Source organism: Notothenia coriiceps, unplaced genomic scaffold (genome assembly GCF_000735185.1).
Source record: "Notothenia coriiceps isolate Sejong01 unplaced genomic scaffold, NC01 NC01_scaffold00028153, whole genome shotgun sequence".
NCBI lineage: Eukaryota > Metazoa > Chordata > Actinopteri > Perciformes > Nototheniidae > Notothenia > Notothenia coriiceps.
This window is the reverse complement of record NW_011360854.1, coordinates 48,451-70,165: the sequence shown is the minus strand read 5'-3', so window position 1 is coordinate 70,165 and position 21,715 is coordinate 48,451. Positions and strand designations below refer to the sequence as shown.

Here is a 21,715-nt window from a genome sequence, read left to right as displayed (position 1 = left end):
AAAGAACTTTATCACAATATTCTAATTTTCTGAGACAGTCCTGTAAAGTGCTGATACCAGAAAAATGTACTTAAGTACAGTAACGAAGTATTTTTACTCCACTTCTTCCCTCCTCTGGATATATATCGTTTTAGACTCATTTTCTTATCCGTGTGTTTTCAGAAGGGTTTTACCTGCCAGCTTCGTTGAGCCAGTTGCCTCTCCACCCTCCGTCGGCTCCTCCCAGCGCCCCGCCCAGCTCCACCCCCCCGCAGAGGACGTCCCGGGAAGGGGGGAGGGACCGGCCTTACCGTGGGGAGAGGGAACGGGAGCGGGAACGGGAACGGTCCAGAGAGGATCAGAGGCCTCACAGTGTGGTGGACCTGACGCAGGACGGGAGGAGCGAGGAGCGGGAGAAAGAGAGGGAGAAAGAGAGGGAGAAAGAGAGGGATACGGAGAGAGACTCGTGGCCCTTCCATCATCACCCTCACCCCCACCAGCAGAAAACTCACTCCACAGAGCCCCGATCCAGACCCTCACCCCCTCTTCACACCTTCCCTCAAAGTGGGGTTCGGGAAGAATCCAATAACCCGGACCGACAAAGGAGAAACGACCACGGCCACCATCACCCTCCTCCCCCCGCGTCTCACCCCTCTGCCCAGCCCCACCCCTCCACACATAGAGAGACTCAACGGGTGAGTGCGCCGACATATGTGCCTTCTGTGGAGGTTTACGACGAGCGTGTCGGCCCGATCCAGATCGCCTCTCAGGCCCGGGACAACAAACAGAGGGAGAGGGAGAGAGAAAGAGAGCGAGAGAGAGAAAGGGAGAGAGAAAGGGAGAAAGAGAGGGAGAGCTACAGGTTGAGCTACAGGTTTCCAGAGAGGAGCCTGCCGGATCACCCTCGACTCTCCCAATCTGGCGATTCAGGCAATCAAAGAGAGGAGGGGTCGGTAATTTGTTCCAATGGATCGATTGGAAAACGAAGCCAGGAAGGGTCGTACCCTTCCGGCCAGTCACGGTTCAGCCCGGATGTCTCCAAACAGCCAATCAGATTGGGCACAGAGCGGGCGGGGGCGGAGCCTAAATGGAACACGATTAGCCCGCTAACTAATTATGCTACGAGTCACATGGCTGCGCTGGCGGCTCAACACGGACACACACTCCCCTCCCCCGCACACACACAGATGTCAACGACCCACCGGGCAGGAAGTACCCCGCACTCCCCCCAAACTCACGCCTCTCAAACTCACCCCCCTCAAACTCACCCCTCCCAGCGGCCGGGGGAGGAGGGGGGTCAGAGACGCTACCTGGACCCCGCGACGCTCTACAGACCTGGGGTGTCGTTGGCGGGTGAGCGAGGCGGGGTGGCGGGGCCGGACCCCTCTGAGGTCTCAGCCATGCAGAGTCTGATTAAATACAGCGGGAACTTTGCTGCTGAGGGGCCCGGGGCCTCCAGGCAGACAGGGGAGGGACGAGGGCCCTTTGGGGGTCTGGCTCACGTGGTCTCAGACGGTGACAGAGAGGGAGAGAGGGAGAAAGACAGAGACAGAGATAGAGAGAGGGTTTCTGTGGGATCCATGAGGGTGCCGCCCCCCCTGAAGAGGGAGCAGGAGAGGCCGGACAGCGCCCGCTCGTTTGGGCGGGAGGCGGAGGGGGAGGTACGCCACCCCCCTGTGGGCATCGCGGTGGCCGTCGCCCGGCAGAGAGACAGCAGCAGCTCCAGCAAACAGAGCGGAGGAAACTCGGACTCCCAGAGAGCAATGCTGCAAAACGCTATCAAAGGTAATGTCTTTGAAAAGTCTCTGCACCAATCAAATACTGTACACGATCAGATCAGCAGCAAACAATCTTTAACTTACTTAATCATCAATACGTATTTTTCATGCTTGAATTACACAACACTCTTCTTAGCCTGATACACACGAGATGACCAGCTTTTTACCGGCTTTTTATAATATTAAAGTGAACATATTTGGGTTTCTTTGAGATACCACTCAGACAGCTGCAGTGATTAGAGCAACTATTTGGATAATTGGTCAATTGCAAAAAAGTAACTTATGCAGAAATGACAGATAATTCTTTCCTTAGCCTCTTATTTTATTTTGTAAAGCACATTGAATTGTCGCGTGCTGAAAGGTGCTATATAAATAAACTTGCCTTGGCTATATATATGAAATTACCAGCTTTTGATCTGCTTTATGTTAAAGTTGATACATTTATTTTTATTTAATCGTTTATTTGGCAGGCACAAAGCACAGTAATGAACACTTAAAACATTAACATGTGTCAAGCCTAACAGTGCCAGAATTAGCTTTGAGCTAATTTCCATCCGCAGTCCCTCACATAACACATTTAAGAAGTTTACATTTTTACAAACATTGCAAAATACATGATATGCAAAAGGTGCAAGAGAGCAAGAGCAGCATACACAAGTATTTATGACATGGTAATACAATATAGCAGCAACGACATATAAAGTGCAAGAGGAGATACAAGAGGAGATACCCCTGTGTTAAAGTGCATTTAGCGGTGATTGCACGTCTGTTTGTTTCTCAACCATTCTTTAAGTTGACCTTTGAAGCTATTGAGAGTGGGACAATCCCGTATCTCAGTTGGGAGGCTATTCCACAAAGAGCTGCCTTTAATGGAGAGGACATTTTGTCCAATAGTGGTCCGTCTACGGTGGACCTCACAGTCTCCTCTGGTTTCTGACCTAGTGCAGCGTCCAGTGAGTTTTTTGTGGATGAATTCCCCTAAGGGGGGAAGGGGGCGGGGCCAGTCCATGTAAACATTTATAAATAAAGCACATACTTTTAAAAGACTTAAAATTGTCAAAGCTCAAGAAATTGTGAATTTCTAATTCAGTCTCAAACATTTGGGTTTGAGACTGAACTAACATCACCTTGGACCTTTTAGGTATTTGAATGTACATTTCTTTGTAGACCAAATCGAACATATTCTGCAAAATAATCTATATTGAAAATGATCATTCAACTGCTAAACAAAGTTAAACAGAAAAAACGTTGTGTTCAATGCTACGTGCATCTTCATTGGATACACGTTTGAGATGCTCGCCGCAGTCGTGTGGTGACCATCACACTCGCACAAGTCATTTCCCATCCAATGGTTTCTGGCAAGTTAAACCAAGTGTACTCAAGTCATTTGAAACCTCATCCTGATGTATTTCCTCCTCCTCTCAGAAACGGCTCTGCAGGGAGCGTAGATCCCCTCGGCCAAACGAACCAGAGCAAATGATTCCTCATTTTGCTGCATGAATAATTGAGGTTTCATTTTCTTTTTGGATCAAAGTCATGTTTCCTCAACCCCCTTGCCCGAATTACTAATTATGTCAGGGGTTGTGTTTAATTGAAAGCTCCTTTTGGGCTCTGTGCTGCAGCAATGCCTCTGTTCTCGTACGTCAAGGTCATTCAGATACAGTTCTCCCTCTCCATCTTTCTCCTGTTTCCCCCTCTTTTCATTTGCTTGAATGTCTCTCTCCTTCCCTCTTGTCCCACCTCAGGCCCCCTTGCTCTTTCTCCACTCTTTTCTTCAGCTCTCTGCATTAAACATGTCATTACAGAGTGCTGCTAAAAGCTACAAACAAGCCTTGAATTACAATAAGACCATGGGTGCGTTGCTAAGCAATGGATCACTCTTGAGACTGTGTGTGTGTGTGTGTGTGTGTGTGTGTGTGTGTGTGTGTGTGTGTGTGTGTGTGTGTGTGTGTGTGTGTCATTTCTTATGTATGTGATCTCTCTCTCTTGTGGCACCAGACTAATAACTGAAAAGAGCTGACACCCAGAGGGAGAGCTGTCACTGTGTGTGTGCTTGTACACTACAGTATGTGTGTGTGTGTTCAGTATGTGTGCACACGCGCGTTGTGTTCAGGCTGTGGCCCAACATCGTATTTTTAGTTTCTCCTCCCGTTTTGACATGCTGTGTGGTGTCACCGTTATAGAGCCAGAGTCACCTTGTCCTCCCCTCTGCTGTCATACTCTCCTCTTTCACTCTCTCCACATTATTGCTTCCTCTTGCTTCCATGTCATGCACTGTATCTTCTTTTACAGCTTGTATCCGATTTTATAAATATATGTTGCACCCAAGCGCTCTTTATTATGCTTAAGTAGATATAAGCTACATAAATAACTTACTTTACACTGGAATGATTGGGTGTTAAGGTTCATTCAAAGCAGCTATCACAAGGGTTTACCTGTTTAAGGTGAATAATGATACCCTGCCACTAAATAAAGAAACTAGCAAACTTAACATCGTATCTATACCAGTTTACTCTCTGTTTGAAATAACTGACCCATACAGGTCATTTCTATGACTGTTTACTGAATGTTTAGGCAATGTACAATTAAATTCTCAATTTGATAGAACATTTATAAACCTTTTAAAATGAGGAACCTAAAAATTACATTTCACAAAATCACCTCTTCTAAAATAGCAACATAATGAATGAAGACAATGGTAATGCTCTGGTGCTTATGATTAAATGACCGTCATCGTTTAAAAGGTCAAAAACGAAATAATTGTAAGTTTAATTCCTTTTCCAAATTTTCTTCATACAACTTATTAGGAACTAACTCACTTTTTTCCACCAGGACTGCATATATTTCACATTTTGAAATCAGGGTTTGAACACACTAAGCTAACACACATCTCTCTCTGTGAACTCGTTACAGATGAGGAGCGGGGCGAGGACCGCGGGCGTCACCATGACGATCGGATGCTGGTTGGCCGACTGGAGCGCGAGCAGGACAAAGTGCTCAGGTGAGCGACTTCATGCTAACTTAAATGTTTGTCGATTGTAAAAGGGTCAAATGAATGTCACACACTTGAATGTCACACACTTGCTTCTGCATCAAAATTATAATTTGTACAAGTGAGACTTGGATTATACTGCAGAAGTTATGTTAGAGTTTTTTTTACAAAGTATTGCTTTCTTAAACACGGCCCCCATTTACTTAAATTCATTGAGAACTTTCTTGTGTGAAAAACAAAGCATTCTTCATAAAAAGGGGTGAAAATAGATAAACAAATGATTATTCTCTGAGTTTGTGCGTAAGAATCCTTTAACCTTGTCAAAAATAGATCTATTTGTTCTAAACACACATTAATAAATAAAACTATCTTCCAGAGAGTCCAAGGAGCTGGCAGAGTTCACTCAGATGCATCCCCCTCCTCTGTCAAGCGGCATGACGCCCAGCATGATGGCACCCAGCCTCATGACCTCTAACCTCATGGTGACGGGAGGGGCCGCTCTGGCCGGGGCGGGACGATGGCCCCCCGACACGCAGACCCTCACCTCTCACCCCTGGATGCCCCGACCCGGAGCCCCCCCAGTCTGGCTCTCCAGCTCCCCGTACAGTAAGTGGATGAACACCAGAGACACTTGCTAACCAGTACATGCTTCTAAATGTTCCCAAAATTGGACTTAATGTTCCTTGTGACATTGTTTATTTTTTTTAACATTATATTTATTGGGTTTTTAACATAGAAAGAACAGTCACACATACATACATTAACACATGGGAAAATAACACTCCCCTCCCCCCACCCTCAATATCGAACATTCAGGGAAACCTCAGATTGAAATGAAACGGGAGTAGATATAATCAGATAAAGTAAAGGATATGAAACAATAATAATAATTTTTTTTAAATGAAAGAATAACTTGTTTATATATTTAGGAAGTTATTATTATTATTATTAAGACCAATATAAGACAAATAAAACAAGCTGAAAAAGAATAACACGGGAGTAAAATACAAGAATAATAGAGTGCAGTGTAATATATGAATAGTTATTTGATTTAATAAAAGGCAGCAGCCAAAATACGTATGTGTTGCATCAGAATTTGTTTAAGATATTTGGAGCAAAGTGAATAAACGCTGTGGACAGAAAGCAGACCTGGATAACTCAACATAGTTTTTTAATACATTTTTCAGTAATTTTATTTGTCCAACATTACCATGTTCTATCTAACCTCTCAGTTGAGAAAGTCATTATTTTATGTGTTAGTCATTTTAATATCGGCTGGTGTTTAACTATTTTGTTGGAAAAAACAAGATGAATGACCTTCTGTGTCTTCATGAAGCCGCCACTTCATGTGTTCACTGAGTTGGACCGACAGATGTGGACAAGTACAGACGCCACATAAAGCATTAGTAAAGAAGCACCAGAAACTCCTTTGCCCTTTTCAGTAAGAATCTACCTCTTACTCTCTTGTCAGCAGAGTTATCCTACCTTGTGCTTTAAATCGGGTCAACACAAGAACGTGGCGTGCTTGCAAAATTCTACATGCGCCTCTGTAGCCTTTAGTGATTGGTGCAGCAGAAAAAGGAGATGTTGTCTGTCCGTCCAGTAACAGCCTCCAGGGGTCAAGTTCCTCAGACATTCCTGATCTTTGCAGGACATTCCTGCTCCGCCAACGCTGGCTGTCCAGAAATAACAGCATTGAGACACAAACACACACACTTACATAGTTTTACTGTACACATAACATCTGAGTAATATGGAAACAAACATATTTTGCTCCCTAAGGGTAAGTTCTGTCTAGACACAAAGGGCAAACAAACAATATCACTCAAAAAGCAGCTTAATTCAGTGTTTGTGTGCTCGGTGCTGTTATGACTGGGGTATAAATACTGGGTGAGGAATGGCGCTGAGTCAGTGTTAGTTTTAGATTAGCTGGGAAAATGTTTTCTCTTTTTTTAAATCTACTTTTCAAACGTTTTCTTCTCGTTCAGGCCTTGGTCCATCCTCTCTCCACCAGGCTCTCCCCCAAGGTTACCCCCCCTCTTTGCAGGGTTCAATGCCTCCTCCATACCAGTTAGCCCGGGACCCTCAATCTGGACAGTTAATCGTCATCCCCACTGAACACCTGCAACACTACGGTATGAAAGCCATTATCTTTATGTGCATATGAAATCTAAAGTATGGGGACATAAAGTTGGTGTGCCGATTTGATCACTTTTAGAATAACTATTTACTGTGTTGTAGCATAAATAAAAGCTTATCATTTTCATTTTGTGACAGATGTCAGTGTTGGTAATTAATGTAAAAAAGTGAGACCATTTCCAACAAGTTTGACAGCCTGCATATGTTTTTTGTCTGGATAGTGTGCCAAAGGTTTTGCTCTTTGCTGCTTTACAGCAAAATTAGGAAGTCTGTGATGCAATTTAGACACAAGTATTATATTCTATAAAGAGAAAACTAAAATTATTTCAGTATCAAAAGGGAGCAGTGAACCCCAACAGGTCTACTTTTTCTTCTGCTGCTCAAAAGATGTTGATTAGCTCCACTAATTTGAAAAGAAAATGAAATATATCCACATATTGAGTCAGCTGTAACATTAATCAATGTGTAATTAAGAGTGGGTTGAAAACTAGTTGACAAGCAAGAACAATAAATAACTTATAGTAATGGATAAATAGTTTAAACAGTTGGTAAACAGTAGAATAAGTTGCTAAAAGTGAATCGTTAAAATAATTAGCTAAATGTTATTATTTGAGAAAGTTGGCTAAAAGTATACATTGCAAAAGGATAGCTAAAAGCAAACAGTTGGAATAATAAGCTAAAAGTATAGTGGATAAAGTTAGTTTAAAGTTAAAGGTTAGAAAAGATTAGCTGAAAGCAAACCGTTGAAACAGTTAGCTGAACAGTCAGCTAAAAATAAACAGTTGAAACAGTTAGCTAAAAATAAACAGTTAAAATAGTTAGCTAGAAGTAAACAGTTAAAATAGTTAGCTAAAAGTAAACAGTTTAAACAGTTAGCTAAAAATAAACAGTTGAAACTGTTGGCTAAAAGTAACAGTTGAAACTGTTAGCTAAAGTAACAGTTGAAACAGCTAGCTAAAAGTAACAGTTGAAACAGCTAGCTAAAAGTTGACAGTTGAAACAGCTAGCTAAAAGTAACAGTTGAAACAGCTAGCTAAAAGTTGACAGTTGAAACAGCTAGCTAAAAGTAACAGTTGAAACAGTTAGCTAAAAGTAACAGTTGAAACAGTTAGCTAAAAGTAACAGTTGAAACAGTTAGCTAAAAGTAACAGTTGAAACAGTTAGTTGACAAACAGTTAGTTAAAAGTAACAGTTGAAACAGTTAGCTAAAAGTTGACAGTTGAAACAGCTAGCTAAAAGTAACAGTTGAAACAGTTAGCTAAAAGTAACAGTTGAAACAGTTAGCTAAAAGTAACAGTTGAAACAGCTAGCTAAAAGTAACAGTTGAAACAGCTAGCTAAAAGTTGACAGTTGAAACAGCTAGCTAAAAGTAACAGTTGAAACAGTTAGTTGACAAACAGTTAGTTAAAAGTAACAGTTGAAACAGTTAGTTGACAAACAGTTAGCTAAAAGTTGACAGTTGAAACAGTTAGCTAAATAGTTAACAGTTAAAATAGTTGGCTTCAAGTAAACAGTTGAAACAGTTGGCTAAACATAAATAGTTTAAACAGTTAGCTCAACAGTTGAAACTGTTGGTAATCGGTAAAGTAAACCGTTGAAATGGTTAGCTGAAAGTAATGAATAAATAGTTTAAACATCAGTGCTGTTGGTGTAGTTCATGTGACAGGGGAACATCTCACAAAAGATGTTGGGCAATAGAAAATGGATGTTTGTCCTTCTTCTATAAGGTTGTGGAAGACAACCACCATCATTTCTTCATCCTTAATATGAAAGAGGTAATGACAAAGAAGGCTACTTTAACTTTTCCCTCTCCATGGCTGTGCAGGAGGTGATGTTATGGACCGTGGAGGCCCGGTGTGGCCGGGTGTTTACGGTACGAGCAGCTCCCTGCAACACGCTGCCCAGCTCCAGCTGCTCTCTCAGCAGCAGATGCTCCGGCAACAGGAGCTGCTGATGATCCAGCAGCACACAGCGCAGGTCCTGGAGCTGCAGAGGAACGCACAGCTAGTTGTAAGTAGACTTTGTGTCGTTAAATGGTATCAACAACAACCATACATTATTCAAACAACTCCATACATTTACCCACCTGTCCATGTAGACATCCATCTCCATATTCAACACAAACATAAAACACAGCAGTCCTGCAGCTGTATGAGACTTTTATGTGCATATATATCCTTCCTACACACATCACATAAATAATAAAAATGCACATATCCTGGCTGTGTAGAGGAACAGTGAGCTACAAGTGAGGCAGAAAATATTGAATATACACATAAACCCAGATGTTATGACTTGGTGAAGAATTACATAAAGTCAACAAAGATCAAAAACAACAATCCCCCCACAAATCTCAATACTCTACGTCCCTACTTTGTTTGGCATTAAGCCAAAAAACCCACTGAAGTCACATATATATTTTAAATTTGAAAGTACAAATTCTGTTATTTCTCAGAGATGTTCAATTCACACATATTTATGCAGTGGTGCAAGAAGTAGTGAAAGCAGAAATACTACAGTGTAAAAATACTTGGTTACAAGTCCTGCATTTATAATCTAACAAAAGTATTGGCATTCAAATATACTTCAAGTACTTATGTCCCATTTTAGAATCAGGTATGTTAAATTACATGATTGTTTTTGATGCTCTTAAAGCTGGAGCTACTTTTATTTACTTATAAAGTATCATTTGACATTCAATAAGAGCACTCATGAACTGCAGCTGCAAAACAACACACACTCCGGGAAGTGTAAGCAATGTAAACCAACACTGATATGAATAAGGTTGTGACATCCCCTGTGTTTCAGGAGCGATTTAAGGCTAGCGAGCACCGGCCGGAGATGGAAGACAAAGCAGACAAACGTCACTCCGACCCCAAACCCCGGCGTTCCTCCATATCTTCCCCGTCTCCCTCACCCATCCTGCATCCCCGCAAACTTCCTCCTCACTCTCGCTCGCCCACCCCGTCCACCTCCTCTCTCACTCCGCTGCCTCCACTCCCCTCGCCAGTGACTGCCCTGAAGTCAGAGGAAGGCGGGCATAGAGTTTTGTCCCATCCGCCTACGCCCCTCCCTCACCCGCCTTCCCCACAATCAGCCTCTCCTCCCCCGTCCTCCCCGCGGCGGCCTAAACTGGAGGAGGGGGAGGTTGGACGGAGGGTTCAGAGAGAGGGACTGAAGCCGGCCTCTGCTTCCTTTCAAGGCGTCTACTCTGGTGAGTGTGGAGGAAGCTAACAACTGAACATACCTGTAGGAGCCATTTAACTGAGTTTATTATATACGTTTTGTTTTTATTGTTTAACATGTCTTGTTTTATTAGTATGCATGGCCTACAGATATTATTTGTTGAATATTTACCTACTCACCTTAGTTGTTTACGCCCCCAAATATATTTGTTGACACCCCTTTATTTACTATAGTATGTCTGTTTATGGGGAAGGGGTTGGATTTAGACGGGGGAAGGTAAACCAGTTCCACCACACACAGCAGACACACTGAGAAGAAGAGGTGTATGCTGCAATGCATAAATAAATGGATTCATCTTGACAAAATGGATTATGGTTCTGGATTATTTGTGTGTTGAAATCACACCCTGTATGTTGGAGGTGGCTGCTCTCGAAACTTTTAAGCCACAATACCTCTCGAGAGACCTGTGCATAAAATTGGTAATTCTAATTTCTGTATTTCTGCTTTACTGTTACAGATCTCCCTCCAGGTTACCCTTACCAGTCCATCACCGCCCCATTTGGCTCACCTTTCCCCCCATATCACATCCCAGCACCCTCAGGGGCAAACACAGAAGTCGTCCCACCTCACCGCTCCCGATCTCCTTCCTCTGCTGCCCCTTTGCCCTCAGCCCACCTCCATCCGAGGCTGCAGGACACAGACATTAAGCCCCCAAAACACACCAGATCTTTCCTGAAGCAGGAACCAGGCGTGGAGCAACCTCCGCTCGACACGAGGCCCGATCCTCTGGGTGCTCTTCATCGAAGCTGCAGCCCTGCTCCCTCCAGAGAGGAAGCCCGGGAAACACAGAAGCTACAGACGCTAACTCCTCGTATCCCTAGCCCTCCATTGCTACAAAGGGAAAGACTGCAAGGAATAAGAGAGGAAGACAAGGAAGGAGGGCAAATCAAAATGGAGGTGTCGTCTTATTCTTGTCAGGCCACATATGGCCTGCCTCCTGAGTCTGAGCCCAAACCAGATGTCATGAAGGATCCAGAACATTATCCATCATGCGTCGCTGCAGAGGAGTTACAACATATCACCAGCGCAGGGTGTGAACAAGAACAGCCACACGCTCCCATCAACTCACACGCTCCCATCAACTCACACGCTCCCATCAACTCACACGCTCCCATCAACTCACACACTCCCAGTCAGAAAGAAAGTGTCACTGAAACTCCCGTTTATCATCCGTCCGCTTCCAACTCGCCGATCCCGCTGACCGTCGACCCTGAGGATCCCATGGCGGGGATGTTCGCCCTGCTGGCAGCCAGTGAAATAGCCCAGGCTCGACCAAGAACTCCACCCGCTCCAACACTCTTACCGCAGATAGAAATCCACTCGTTGGGTGTGGATTGCAGCGGTGCCGGTGCTCTGGAGATGGTGGCGCTGGAGGGGATGGCCCTGCTCAGCCAAATGGCTCAGAGGGAGATGGAGCAAATCAGCATGGAGCAAGGTGAGGAAATATGAAGGAAACTGGGGCCAGGCTTTATGGAGAAAATCAAATATCACAATATTTCGGATGCAATATCAATCAATCAATTAGTGTTTATTTATATAGCCCAATATCACAAATGTTACATTTGTCTCAGTGGACTTCACAGTTTGTACAGAATATCAGTATGACAATACGACACCCTATTCTATATTCTCTAATGTTTTATTATCTCAATATCTATATTATAGGATTGATCATTGTTTTTTTTAAACTGGTTTTGCAAATGCGATATGATTGGCGATATTGGATTGTGTTAAACATTTGAGGATCAGTATCAGCAAGACTTTTAAGTGTACCACAATACTTCATCCAAATATTTTCACAGATTCCTGATCATTACAGATGCTGCAATTCTGGATATTTCTCTCGCCTATATTTCGATTTTGATCATATTTAATGAGTTATGCAGCCCTTTCTAATAGTCTTTCCAACTCTGTTATATTCTCTAATGTTTTATTATCCTCTGCCTCCCATTCAGATCTGACATTAGAGGGTCTGGACGGCCTTCTTGAAGCAAGCCGGCAGATTCTGTTGGAGGCGATCGAGAAGCAGTCGCACATCGACCTACCCAGAACGCTGGACCCCAACAAGAAGTACAGCTGGAGGCAGAGGAAGGAGCCGGTGAGATGAATAAAAAATGACTTGGGACGCCCAGAGATGGAATAAAGTATAACATGCACTGATACATTTTCTCTCCTCTGTGCAGCTGTACAGTAAAATGTCTGTGGACGTGCTGGATGCCGTGGAGGTGGAATATCGCGTTCACCTGGCCGAGCTGCAGAAGACTTACAAGGAGAAGCAGAGAGATCTGACCAAGCTGCAGAGACGCAGAGACAAACGGTGAGCTGACGCAAAAACACACACAAGATGAATTCATTCCACACTGCTGCTATTAGTCTATTTTCCATCTCATAGAGTCCTATTGTGAACGCAGACATGTCGAGTACTCAGGTGGAAATATCTCATAAATAAAGGTCCAGAAATTGTCTATCTGATAATACAGAGCCACACAGTAAGTTGTAAATCAAAACATATTATTGTGTTATGAAACAGTTAGCTAAAAGTAACAGTTGAAACGGTTAGCTAAAAGTAACAGTTGAAACGGTTAGCTAAAAGTAACAGTTGAAACGGTTAGCTAAAAGTAAAAGTTGACAGTTGAGATGGTTAGCTAAAAGTAACAGTTGAAACGGTTAGCTAAAAGTTGACAGTTGAGATGGTTAGCTAAAAGTAACAGTTGAGATGGTTAGCTAAAAGTAACAGTTGAGAAGGTTAGCTAAAAGTAACAGTTGAGACGGTTAGCTAAAAGTTGTAACAGTTGAGATGGTTAGCTAAAAGTAACAGTTGAGATGGTTAGCTAAAAGTTGACAGTTGAGATGGTTAGCTAAAAGTAACAGTTGAAGACGGTTAGCTAAAAGTTGACAGTTGAGATGGTTAGCTAAAAGTAACAGTTAAGAAGGTTAGCTAAAAGTAACAGTTGAAACAGTTAGCTAAAAGTTGACAGTTGAGATGGTTAGCTAAAAGTAACAGTTGAAACAGTTAGCTAAAAGTAACAGTTGAAACAGTTAGCTAAAAGTTGACAGTTGAGACAGGTTATTTACTCAGTGCAATGCAGTTATCATTATAATAATACAATTATTAATACTTTTTTGCAAAAAGTAACAGTTGAAACAGTTAGCTAAAATTAACAGTAGAAACAGTTAGTTGACAGTTGAAACGGTTAGCTAAAAGTTGACAGTTGAAACAGTTAGTTGACAGTTGAAACAGTTAGCTAAAATGTAACAGTTGAACAGTAAGTTGTAAATTAAAACATATCATTGTGTTATGTGGGAAAGAAGGACTCTATCATGTTTAATACACTTGAATAAGCAAAACTCAATAAAAGGACATTTCTGTCGATCTAATTTTAACATTTCTAATACAGTACACCAAAGTGTTATGTTAGAAATGTTAAGTAGGGGTCCCCAGCAATTAGAAACTGCCGGATGCTAACTTGCACATGTTGGGCAATTTGCACATTTATCATAAGTTGTGTTAATTTGCATTAATTAGCGATATAGCCTATGCAGACAATGGTTTTAAGAAAAGGCTTTTGCCGATTTGGACAACTTTGGAGTGGTTTTGAGGATGCTGAATCCATTTCTGACATTTTAGGAATCTAAATGTGCAGTTTATATTGATACTCACACACTAAGTTCTACACCCCAGACAAACACACACTTATATCCTCTTTAATGTATGTTTCAGTGAGCGGCAGCAGCACGAGGACGAGAGGCGGAGTCTGACCCGACGGGGCAGAGGGCGACCCCGTAAGAGGAAACATTTAACGACACCGACCAAACTGGACAGCAGGCCTGGAAAGTGAGTCACACCTCCATCTTTATTTGCATGTTTGTTTTTTTCTGTCTGTTTGTTGTTTCCCTGTAAAAACAACTCTCTGGGTGTTTCAGGGTGGGTAGGACAGTGCAATACTCCGAGGACTCTGAAGCCGGGGAGGGACAGAGGAAAAGGTTCAGGGTCTCCAGAGAAGAAGAAGAGGAGGCAGAGGCAGCGATCGGAGGAGTGAAGATGAAGAAGAAGAAGAAAAAGAAGAAGAAGAGCTGGAACGACCAGGAGCCGTCCACCAGTCACGCTCTGGAGGTAAGACGCTGTCGAGTTCTTTTTTAGGATTTCGCTCAATGTTATCCTGAAATATGAAAGTCTGCGTGACAACAGAGGAATAATCGCATAACTTAATTACTTTTAACTTGTCTTTACTTAAAGGTGGCGTAGGTAATTCACTTCAGAAACACTTTTTGTTATATTCCATGGAATGCTCTTAACATCCCGATAGCAATGAATAAATTAAATGCTTTGACCATAAATACATTAAAATATCTCATCTGGTGAAGCCGTGGCGCTGTAAAAAGCACGACCAATCATCTGAGCCGGCCCGGCTAAAGTAACTGGATGGCCTACCTGCCTGTCAGCCTTCCATCTGTGCACAAACTTATCTCGTGCCCTCATTGGTCATGTGCGCGTTCGTGTGTGTTGGAGGAGGGGCTCTGTAAGGAAGGGGCAGATTTTTTTCGGCTTTGTATTTTCAAATTCTAGCGCACTCGAGCTGGTTTCTCCATTCTTACCTACCCCACCTTTAAGTCTTATAGACAGTTTTTGACTTTTGTAGACGGGTCAATTTGTTGATTTTCAGGGAAAAGTGATAGCCACAGCCATTATTAACATTTTCATGTAATTTAATTTGTCAAAGAAATAACCCATTCAACATTTCTGAAATATCAGTTATCATATTTCAAATCTCTAAATCTATTTAAGACAGCCCTTTTAAAAAGAACATTATTAAATACATTACTACATTTTTTTTTAAACTCAGGTTTCTGGGATTAAAAAGTCGAAACAAATAATACATTAAAAATTATTATTATTTTTGTTACTATCTTTTATATTGACTTTTGACCTCACAGTGTGTTTTATTTTTGTCCGCAGTGTTGCTCCATGTTTCAGATTTAATTTACTAAGTGTGTTTTTGTGTTATTTGTCAGGTGTTGAAGTCGAAGCGTGGCCACGTGTGCGAGCAGGAGCAGCTGGCCTCAGATCTGGACAGAGCTCTGTCGCTCTCGCAGCTCGGATCACTCGCAGCTTCTCATAAACTCAGCTCCAAATCAGACAAGTCGAAGCTCAAGTCTGGGGAAAGTCGGATGAAGGAGCGCAGCGTCCACCCGTCCGCTAAGGCTGGGAAACACAACATGGCCACCAAGGTTTCCTCTTCGGACAGCGCCCTGAAAGTGAAAGGTCAGAAGGAGACGACGACGACGACTTTGTTCTCTCACGTGAGATCAGAGCTCAGCAGCTGCTCCAACAGTGAGTACCTGGAGACCAGAGATCTGAAATAACTGCTTATTAAGACCAATGCTGGCAGAGATACGGTTAATGGTTGTTGGAAAATGTTGGATTTTCAACATAATCTGCTGTTTGATCTACATAATAACTTATCCAAACAGTCTTAAATATTTTAAATTTCACAGTCCCGCCTTTTAGATACATTTTTGGGTGTTTCTTGCGTCTCACAACGGATGTCGAGCGAACTGGAGATAGCTGAGCAATTAATAATCACAATCACAATCAAAACATGCTATTATAGTTCATAGGAACAGCTGGTAAAATTAGTTATACAATATAAATCGATTGCTTTAGGATTTCTGTAAAGTAAATCTTTCACAATTTCATTTAACGTAAGGCTTTGAGAATCTGGACATTATTGATACCTTGAAATGCTTGAGTTTTTTTATTCTTAAAAAGCTGTTTAACCCCTGAATAATTGACCATAATAGAACCCATTCCTGATGGTGTCGAAGTGTGTTTGCATGATTCATTAACCGTCCTCTCTCTGCACCAGACTCAGACTCAGAGGATCTCACTTCTTCTGCTCGAGGGGGCTGGCCCTCTCTCTCAGGGATGCGCTCCCACGAAAACCCGACCAGGAAGAGGCCGACGTCACCCCCGCCGTCCGGCCTGAAATCCCAGAAGAAGAAACACAAGCACTTATCTCTGCTGCTGGAGGAGGCCGGCCTCAGCTCCTCCGACGACTCCTTCGACCAAGGTTACTGAGCCAATCTTATCAGAAACGCAGCTTGTGTCTCTGTTCGCGTCTCGACTGTGCTTTAGCTCGACCATCTCTACCTCTCTTGCTGCTGTTGCCTTTTGTTTTTTTTAAAGAGTATTTCTATGGTGTTGTTTTTGTTGTTTTTTTACATTGCCTGGATTGCAAAACCAGTTTTTTTGTAGCATTTTGTATATTGAAAAATTGTGTGAATTGTGAGAAAAAGTTGTATTGCAGTTTTGGTACCTATAAGCTTTATTAAAGGTGTTGATCTGATTGGCACAGAAAGCGAAGCGCTGTGGTCCTTGTGTCTGCTTCATCTGTCTGTCTGTCTCCGTCAGTGTGCAGCTCACATCCTGTACACTGCTCTGTTCCTCAAATATCCCTTCAGTCCTGGAATCCAAAAAATTAAAAATGTAGAAGACTTATTTCACAGCAGCTGAATCTGAGGGGACGGGTATTTATTTCCTGGTTAGTTTACATGGTCAAAAAAAAAGTAAAATTTTTGTGGATTTTTAAGGTAAATTAATGGAATTTTAAAGCAGTTTTTTGTGGATATTTTTTTAAAACTAAATTTATAGATTTTAAAAATAATTGTTGTGGATTTTTCAGGTAAATTTACATCAGATTAAGTGTTTTTTTTGTTTTTTTTTAACAATGTGGTCTATTTTCTCAATGTTGTGTGGGAAATAAAATCTACTCATTCTAAACTTCTTGACAGCACCAATCAAATAACACGCTGGGGATATTTGGATAATAGAGCCCCTCCTCTGTCTACTAAACCTTCAAATAACCCTTCTCCCTTTACGTTGCTCTCTCCGACCCCTTGCTCTGTCCTCTCACCTGTCCCTCCCCCCTTCCTTACCCATGATGCTTTGCGTGTCTCTCCGCCTGTTTCCATGTGCTTTGTGCTGCTGCGACATTACAGAAGCTTGGCAAGGACTAGCGCAGCCGTGAGCCTATGCTACTTCGCTGCGGCTAAAGCTAATGCTAATGCTAGGCTGAGCTACGGCTAGGCTGCGCTCTGGCCGCTGCCCCGCCCCTGCCTGAGGCCACACCCCTGTCACCTGCTCTGTAAGTAGGACGGTCCCCTCCCTCTATTCCTCATCCACCGCTAACATGGACCACGCTAAAATTACATTTATTTTTTGTTCTCACAAATTAAAACTTTTTTAATGGGAGCCATGGTTACTTCCACTTTACCAACGGTTTTTCTTCTTATGTAAAAGTTTACGGGAAGATGTAAAAGAGGATGTAACCATGGTAACTCGTAAACTACATCATCATACCAAGGGGCCTCACAGGGCTGTCCTCTCAGTGCCTGCCTGTTTTGTTTTGTCTGCCTGCTTCTGTTAACACATCGTGGATCGACAGTACAACAAACACTTCAGATGTAGCTCCGAAGTTTCACCCGAGAGTTTGAAATTATTTTATTTTATATTCTGGTCTGGATCATCAACAAATGAAACAATTGATTTACTTAAATAAGTATTGTTTTGGTTAAAGAGGACACCGGTCTCCTTAAAATGACATTCACATATAATTAAACAGCTTTAACTAGTTTTAGAGAGACATTTTTTTTTCTTTCTGTTTTATACACATGGCTAACGTAATGGGTTGAAACAAAACAAAAAGCCAAGACATTTTTTTTATAAAGTCAGTAAAAATCTATGATTTGACTTAAAATAAGTACATTTGTTATATAACTTGAGCCGCATACAGAATTGCATACAAAACAGATTTTGGTTTCAAACGGGACACAAATAACATTCACGAAATAAAGTCCTCTGTTTACCTTTTTTACTTTTTTTAATTCGGGATAAAATACCTTCTTCTGAAATCAATATTTTACAATTTAGATTCAATATATGTGAATGTAATTTTTGGAGCGAAGACTCACAGATATCACTACTCACTTCTGTACACTTCGCTAACTTCTCACCAGAGAGGGCAGCAAAACACGGACTGTACCTGGTGTAACCTTTTATTAAAAACCTTTGTAAACACACAATATTGCTAATCCTATGAAAGCAATTATATGCTTTAATATAATAAATAAAACATATGTTGTTGTACTGTGCATCCACCCACAATGTTAACACCCTTTAACCCTTGAGGAGACGCTCCTCCTGCTGCTATCGAGCTAACTGCTAACTCCTAACTCCTGCAACAGCTAACCAGTGCTTCAGTGTATAAATGCATCTACATGTGTGTGTTGTCTGTGTGTGTGCCTCTGCCTTTTTGTGTGCTCTTCTGGCCTGTTAGACATAAAAGGACGAAGGAAGCAGCTTTTCTCTCTGTCACTTTCTCTGAGGGGTTTCGTTTAAATAATAAATGAGACCTGAGTCAGCTCACAGGGTCTCAGCAGCTGTGTGTGTGTGTGTGAGAGCGTGGCTAATGCATGTATGTGGTAAATGAGCGTTTCTGTACCTTGCTTACACAGCATTACGTGGTGAATGCAGGCGGTGGATTGGACAGTCGTTGTCCTTTCTCTTCACTCATTTCTTTGATTAGTGTGTGTGTCCTTCTACACGGGGCTTAAATCAGTTTTTTAAATTTACTTTAGAAAGGATATAGGTCGATAATTTATCTTCCGTTATTTCATCTCCTCAGTGGTGCAGACTTTGTGTCAGTAGGAAGTGATTTGACCTTTGACCCCTGTGCTGCTGCAGACACGTTCATCCCTGAAAAGCTAACAGTCTTTTCTCTGAAACAGAATCCTCGGAGGACGAAGAGGACTACGAGGATTTGAGCGGGCTGGGTCTGCTGGCCCGGTTCGCCGCGAGCGCGACCCCCGTCCCTCCCACGCCTCCGAGCCTCCTGTACGACGGCAAACACCGCAGCAGGCTAAGCACTCTGGGTAAAAACACAGCAGACACAAAAGCATTGTGAATATAACATTACATTCATTTAGCGTCTATCCAAAGGGACTTAGAAAAAGTGCAATAAACCATGAAGATACAAACTGGTGCATTAGTTCAAAATGAGCTGAATATTTTAAAGGTCCCCTATCATACTGTTTTTCATCAATATATTATAGGTCTCAGATATACACAGAGCCTGTCTCTGATTGGCTGAAACACCAAACGGATCATTGCAGCATTACCCATAATGCCCTCTGTTTCAGCCCTGTTTCCAAAGTGCTGATTCTCTGTCTTGTTACTTTAGATGAAAATAAGGAGCCCCTCCCCACGCCCCTCTGAGAGAGATTTGGTTACAAAAAACTCAATGGAGCTCTAGGAGGAGATTCGTGGTGTAAGTAGGGGGGGGGGGGGTTACCTTGGTTGCTGATTGGCTAATGGTTACACAAGCCAACACATCGTTATGACATCATAAAGTGGCCAAAATCTGATCAGCTCATTTTCAGACAGGTTTTTATATAAATGGATCAGGACAAAAAGAGAGAGAAGCTTTTTTCCTGAAACTTTCAGGATGTCTTTGCACAGAGGGGACACATGTTGATGTGGAAGAGACATGAAGAAGAGAGGACACATGTTGATGTAGAAGAGACATGAAGAAGAGGGGACACATGTTGATGTAGAAGAGACATGGAGAAGAGGGGACACATGTTGATGTAGAAGAGACATGAAGAAGAGGGGACACATGTTGATGTAGAAGAGACATGGAGAAGAGGGGACACATGTTGATGTAGAAGAGACATGAAGAAGAGAGGACACATGTTGATGTAGAAGAGACATGGAGAAGAGGGGACACATGTTGATGTAGAAGAGACATGGAGAAGAGGGGACACATGTTGATGTAGAAGAGACATGGAGAAGAGGGGACACATGTTGATGTAGAAGAGACATGGAGAAGAGAGGACACATGTTGATGTAGAAGAGACATGAAGAAGTGGATTTTGCATAATAGGTGACCTTTAAAGCAATACAACTTTTTATTTTGTATAAAGTAAATATAAAGGGTATTTCTGTGCAAATAAACTAAACTAATATGGATAATGTTTTTGTGGAAGTTGCTCAACAAATAGAAAAGTAGAGAAAAAAAACAATGATCATTTTTATATTTAAGTCTGTCTTTGCATACACTCCCCTGACAGCTAGTCTAGGATGATATCATGATTAGAAATAACATTGAGAAAAAGCCTTAAAGTCTGGTTAAAAAAATAGAAAAACAGACGTTGGCCTGAGATTAAAAGCCTGATATATTTAATCTGGGAAAAACACAACATGTACAAATGGGTCATGTGTATATAAACCAAATAATATTGATAATATTTCTTGTGGAAAGAAGGAAAAAAACAATGCAAACTGAAGAAAAACACAAGTTTCATTATTATATTCAACCAACATTCGTAGAAGTATTTTCTTTGCTCACACACTCTTCTGCTTTTACTCATTTCACACACTCCCCCGACAGCTTCACGTGCTGTAATTGAGTTTTTCTTATTTGCGGTTGAGCAGGTCCATCGAGCGTTTGTTCAGGATTATTTTATTGATTCCTGGTTAAATATTAATTTATGCCTAATTGTCTCAGCAGGGTGAACGTAATGATTCACTTTTAAATTATTTATGAGTTTGAAATTGATCAATAGTCCTATTTACAGGGTTATTGATTTTAGCGAATATGAAACCTGAGTTTATTACTGCCTGCAAGTTTCTTTTCTGCAGTGTACATGTGAGTATATTATATGTTGCAGAGATGACAGAAATAATACTTTAATTTAGAAAAAGTAAAATTACATTGGTCCTAAAAGACTCAATTAAAAAGTAAAAAACCTGAATCAAAATGTCATTTAAGTAGAAATACAAAAGTATGATCAGCTAAATGTACTCAATATGCACAATAGCCCTACAAATATATTAAAGGTCACCTATCATGCTATTTTTAGGCAATAGCATGGGTCTCAGATATATAGAAATATATAAAAAACATGTCTATGAAGTGTTTTTCTCAAAATACCAAACAGATCACCCATTCTAGCCATGCCTCATATCCCTCTATTTCACTTCCTGTTTCAAAAGTGCTGATTTTGGGTATAAAGCTTTAAAAAAAAAAATTATGGAGGGGTCTGAGCTCATGCGAGACCCGGCAGCTACCGTCTAAACTAAATACTGCCGTGATGAAACGCCATATCATGGATTATCAAGGATTCTTTCTGAAACAGTATGGAGCTCAGAGGCTTTCTCTCTTGCCGGTTATACCACAAGCTGAGTTCCTTTTTATTTCCTGCTTCTTCACACACATGCTCTCCAGTACAGGTTAGCTCTGAGTGTTAGCGATGCTAATGTAAACACCGACCATATTACGTCCAAAACAGTCGGGCATTGTTTCTGATAGCAACTTTCTGATAGGGCCGTGGGTCCACATTTCAGATATTGCGTCATATCGGACGCAAATCTGGATCAGCTCCGTTGTTCCCCCGTTTTTAGAGATTTGGGTACGGAGGAAAAGAGAGAGGGTTTTATTTTCTGACGCTGCGTGAGTTCCCCGACTCACCGGGGACACATCTTTATGTAGAGAAGACATCAGAAAGTGCATTTTGCATGATA

At 41.8% G+C, this 21,715-nt stretch overlaps 1 protein-coding gene across 1 annotated transcript in view; it reads left to right on the top strand.

Moving 5' to 3' along the window:
• Positions 1-162: 162 nt before the first annotated feature.
• The window catches only part of LOC104958022 (trinucleotide repeat-containing gene 18 protein), a gene marked incomplete at its 5' end in the record, with an annotated part of 39,092 nt that continues 17,539 nt past the window's right edge, over positions 163-21,715 (top strand). The window contains 14 exons of the mRNA XM_010785716.1: positions 163-1,764; positions 4,671-4,758; positions 5,126-5,355; positions 6,738-6,884; positions 8,714-8,898; positions 9,697-10,102; positions 10,592-11,569; positions 12,090-12,232; positions 12,318-12,451; positions 13,856-13,969; positions 14,059-14,248; positions 15,148-15,466; positions 16,002-16,205; positions 18,922-19,065. Coding sequence (XP_010784018.1) covers positions 163-1,764; positions 4,671-4,758; positions 5,126-5,355; positions 6,738-6,884; positions 8,714-8,898; positions 9,697-10,102; positions 10,592-11,569; positions 12,090-12,232; positions 12,318-12,451; positions 13,856-13,969; positions 14,059-14,248; positions 15,148-15,466; positions 16,002-16,205; positions 18,922-19,065 — 4,884 coding nt within the window. The remainder of the gene's footprint in view (positions 1,765-4,670; positions 4,759-5,125; positions 5,356-6,737; positions 6,885-8,713; positions 8,899-9,696; positions 10,103-10,591; positions 11,570-12,089; positions 12,233-12,317; positions 12,452-13,855; positions 13,970-14,058; positions 14,249-15,147; positions 15,467-16,001; positions 16,206-18,921; positions 19,066-21,715) is intronic.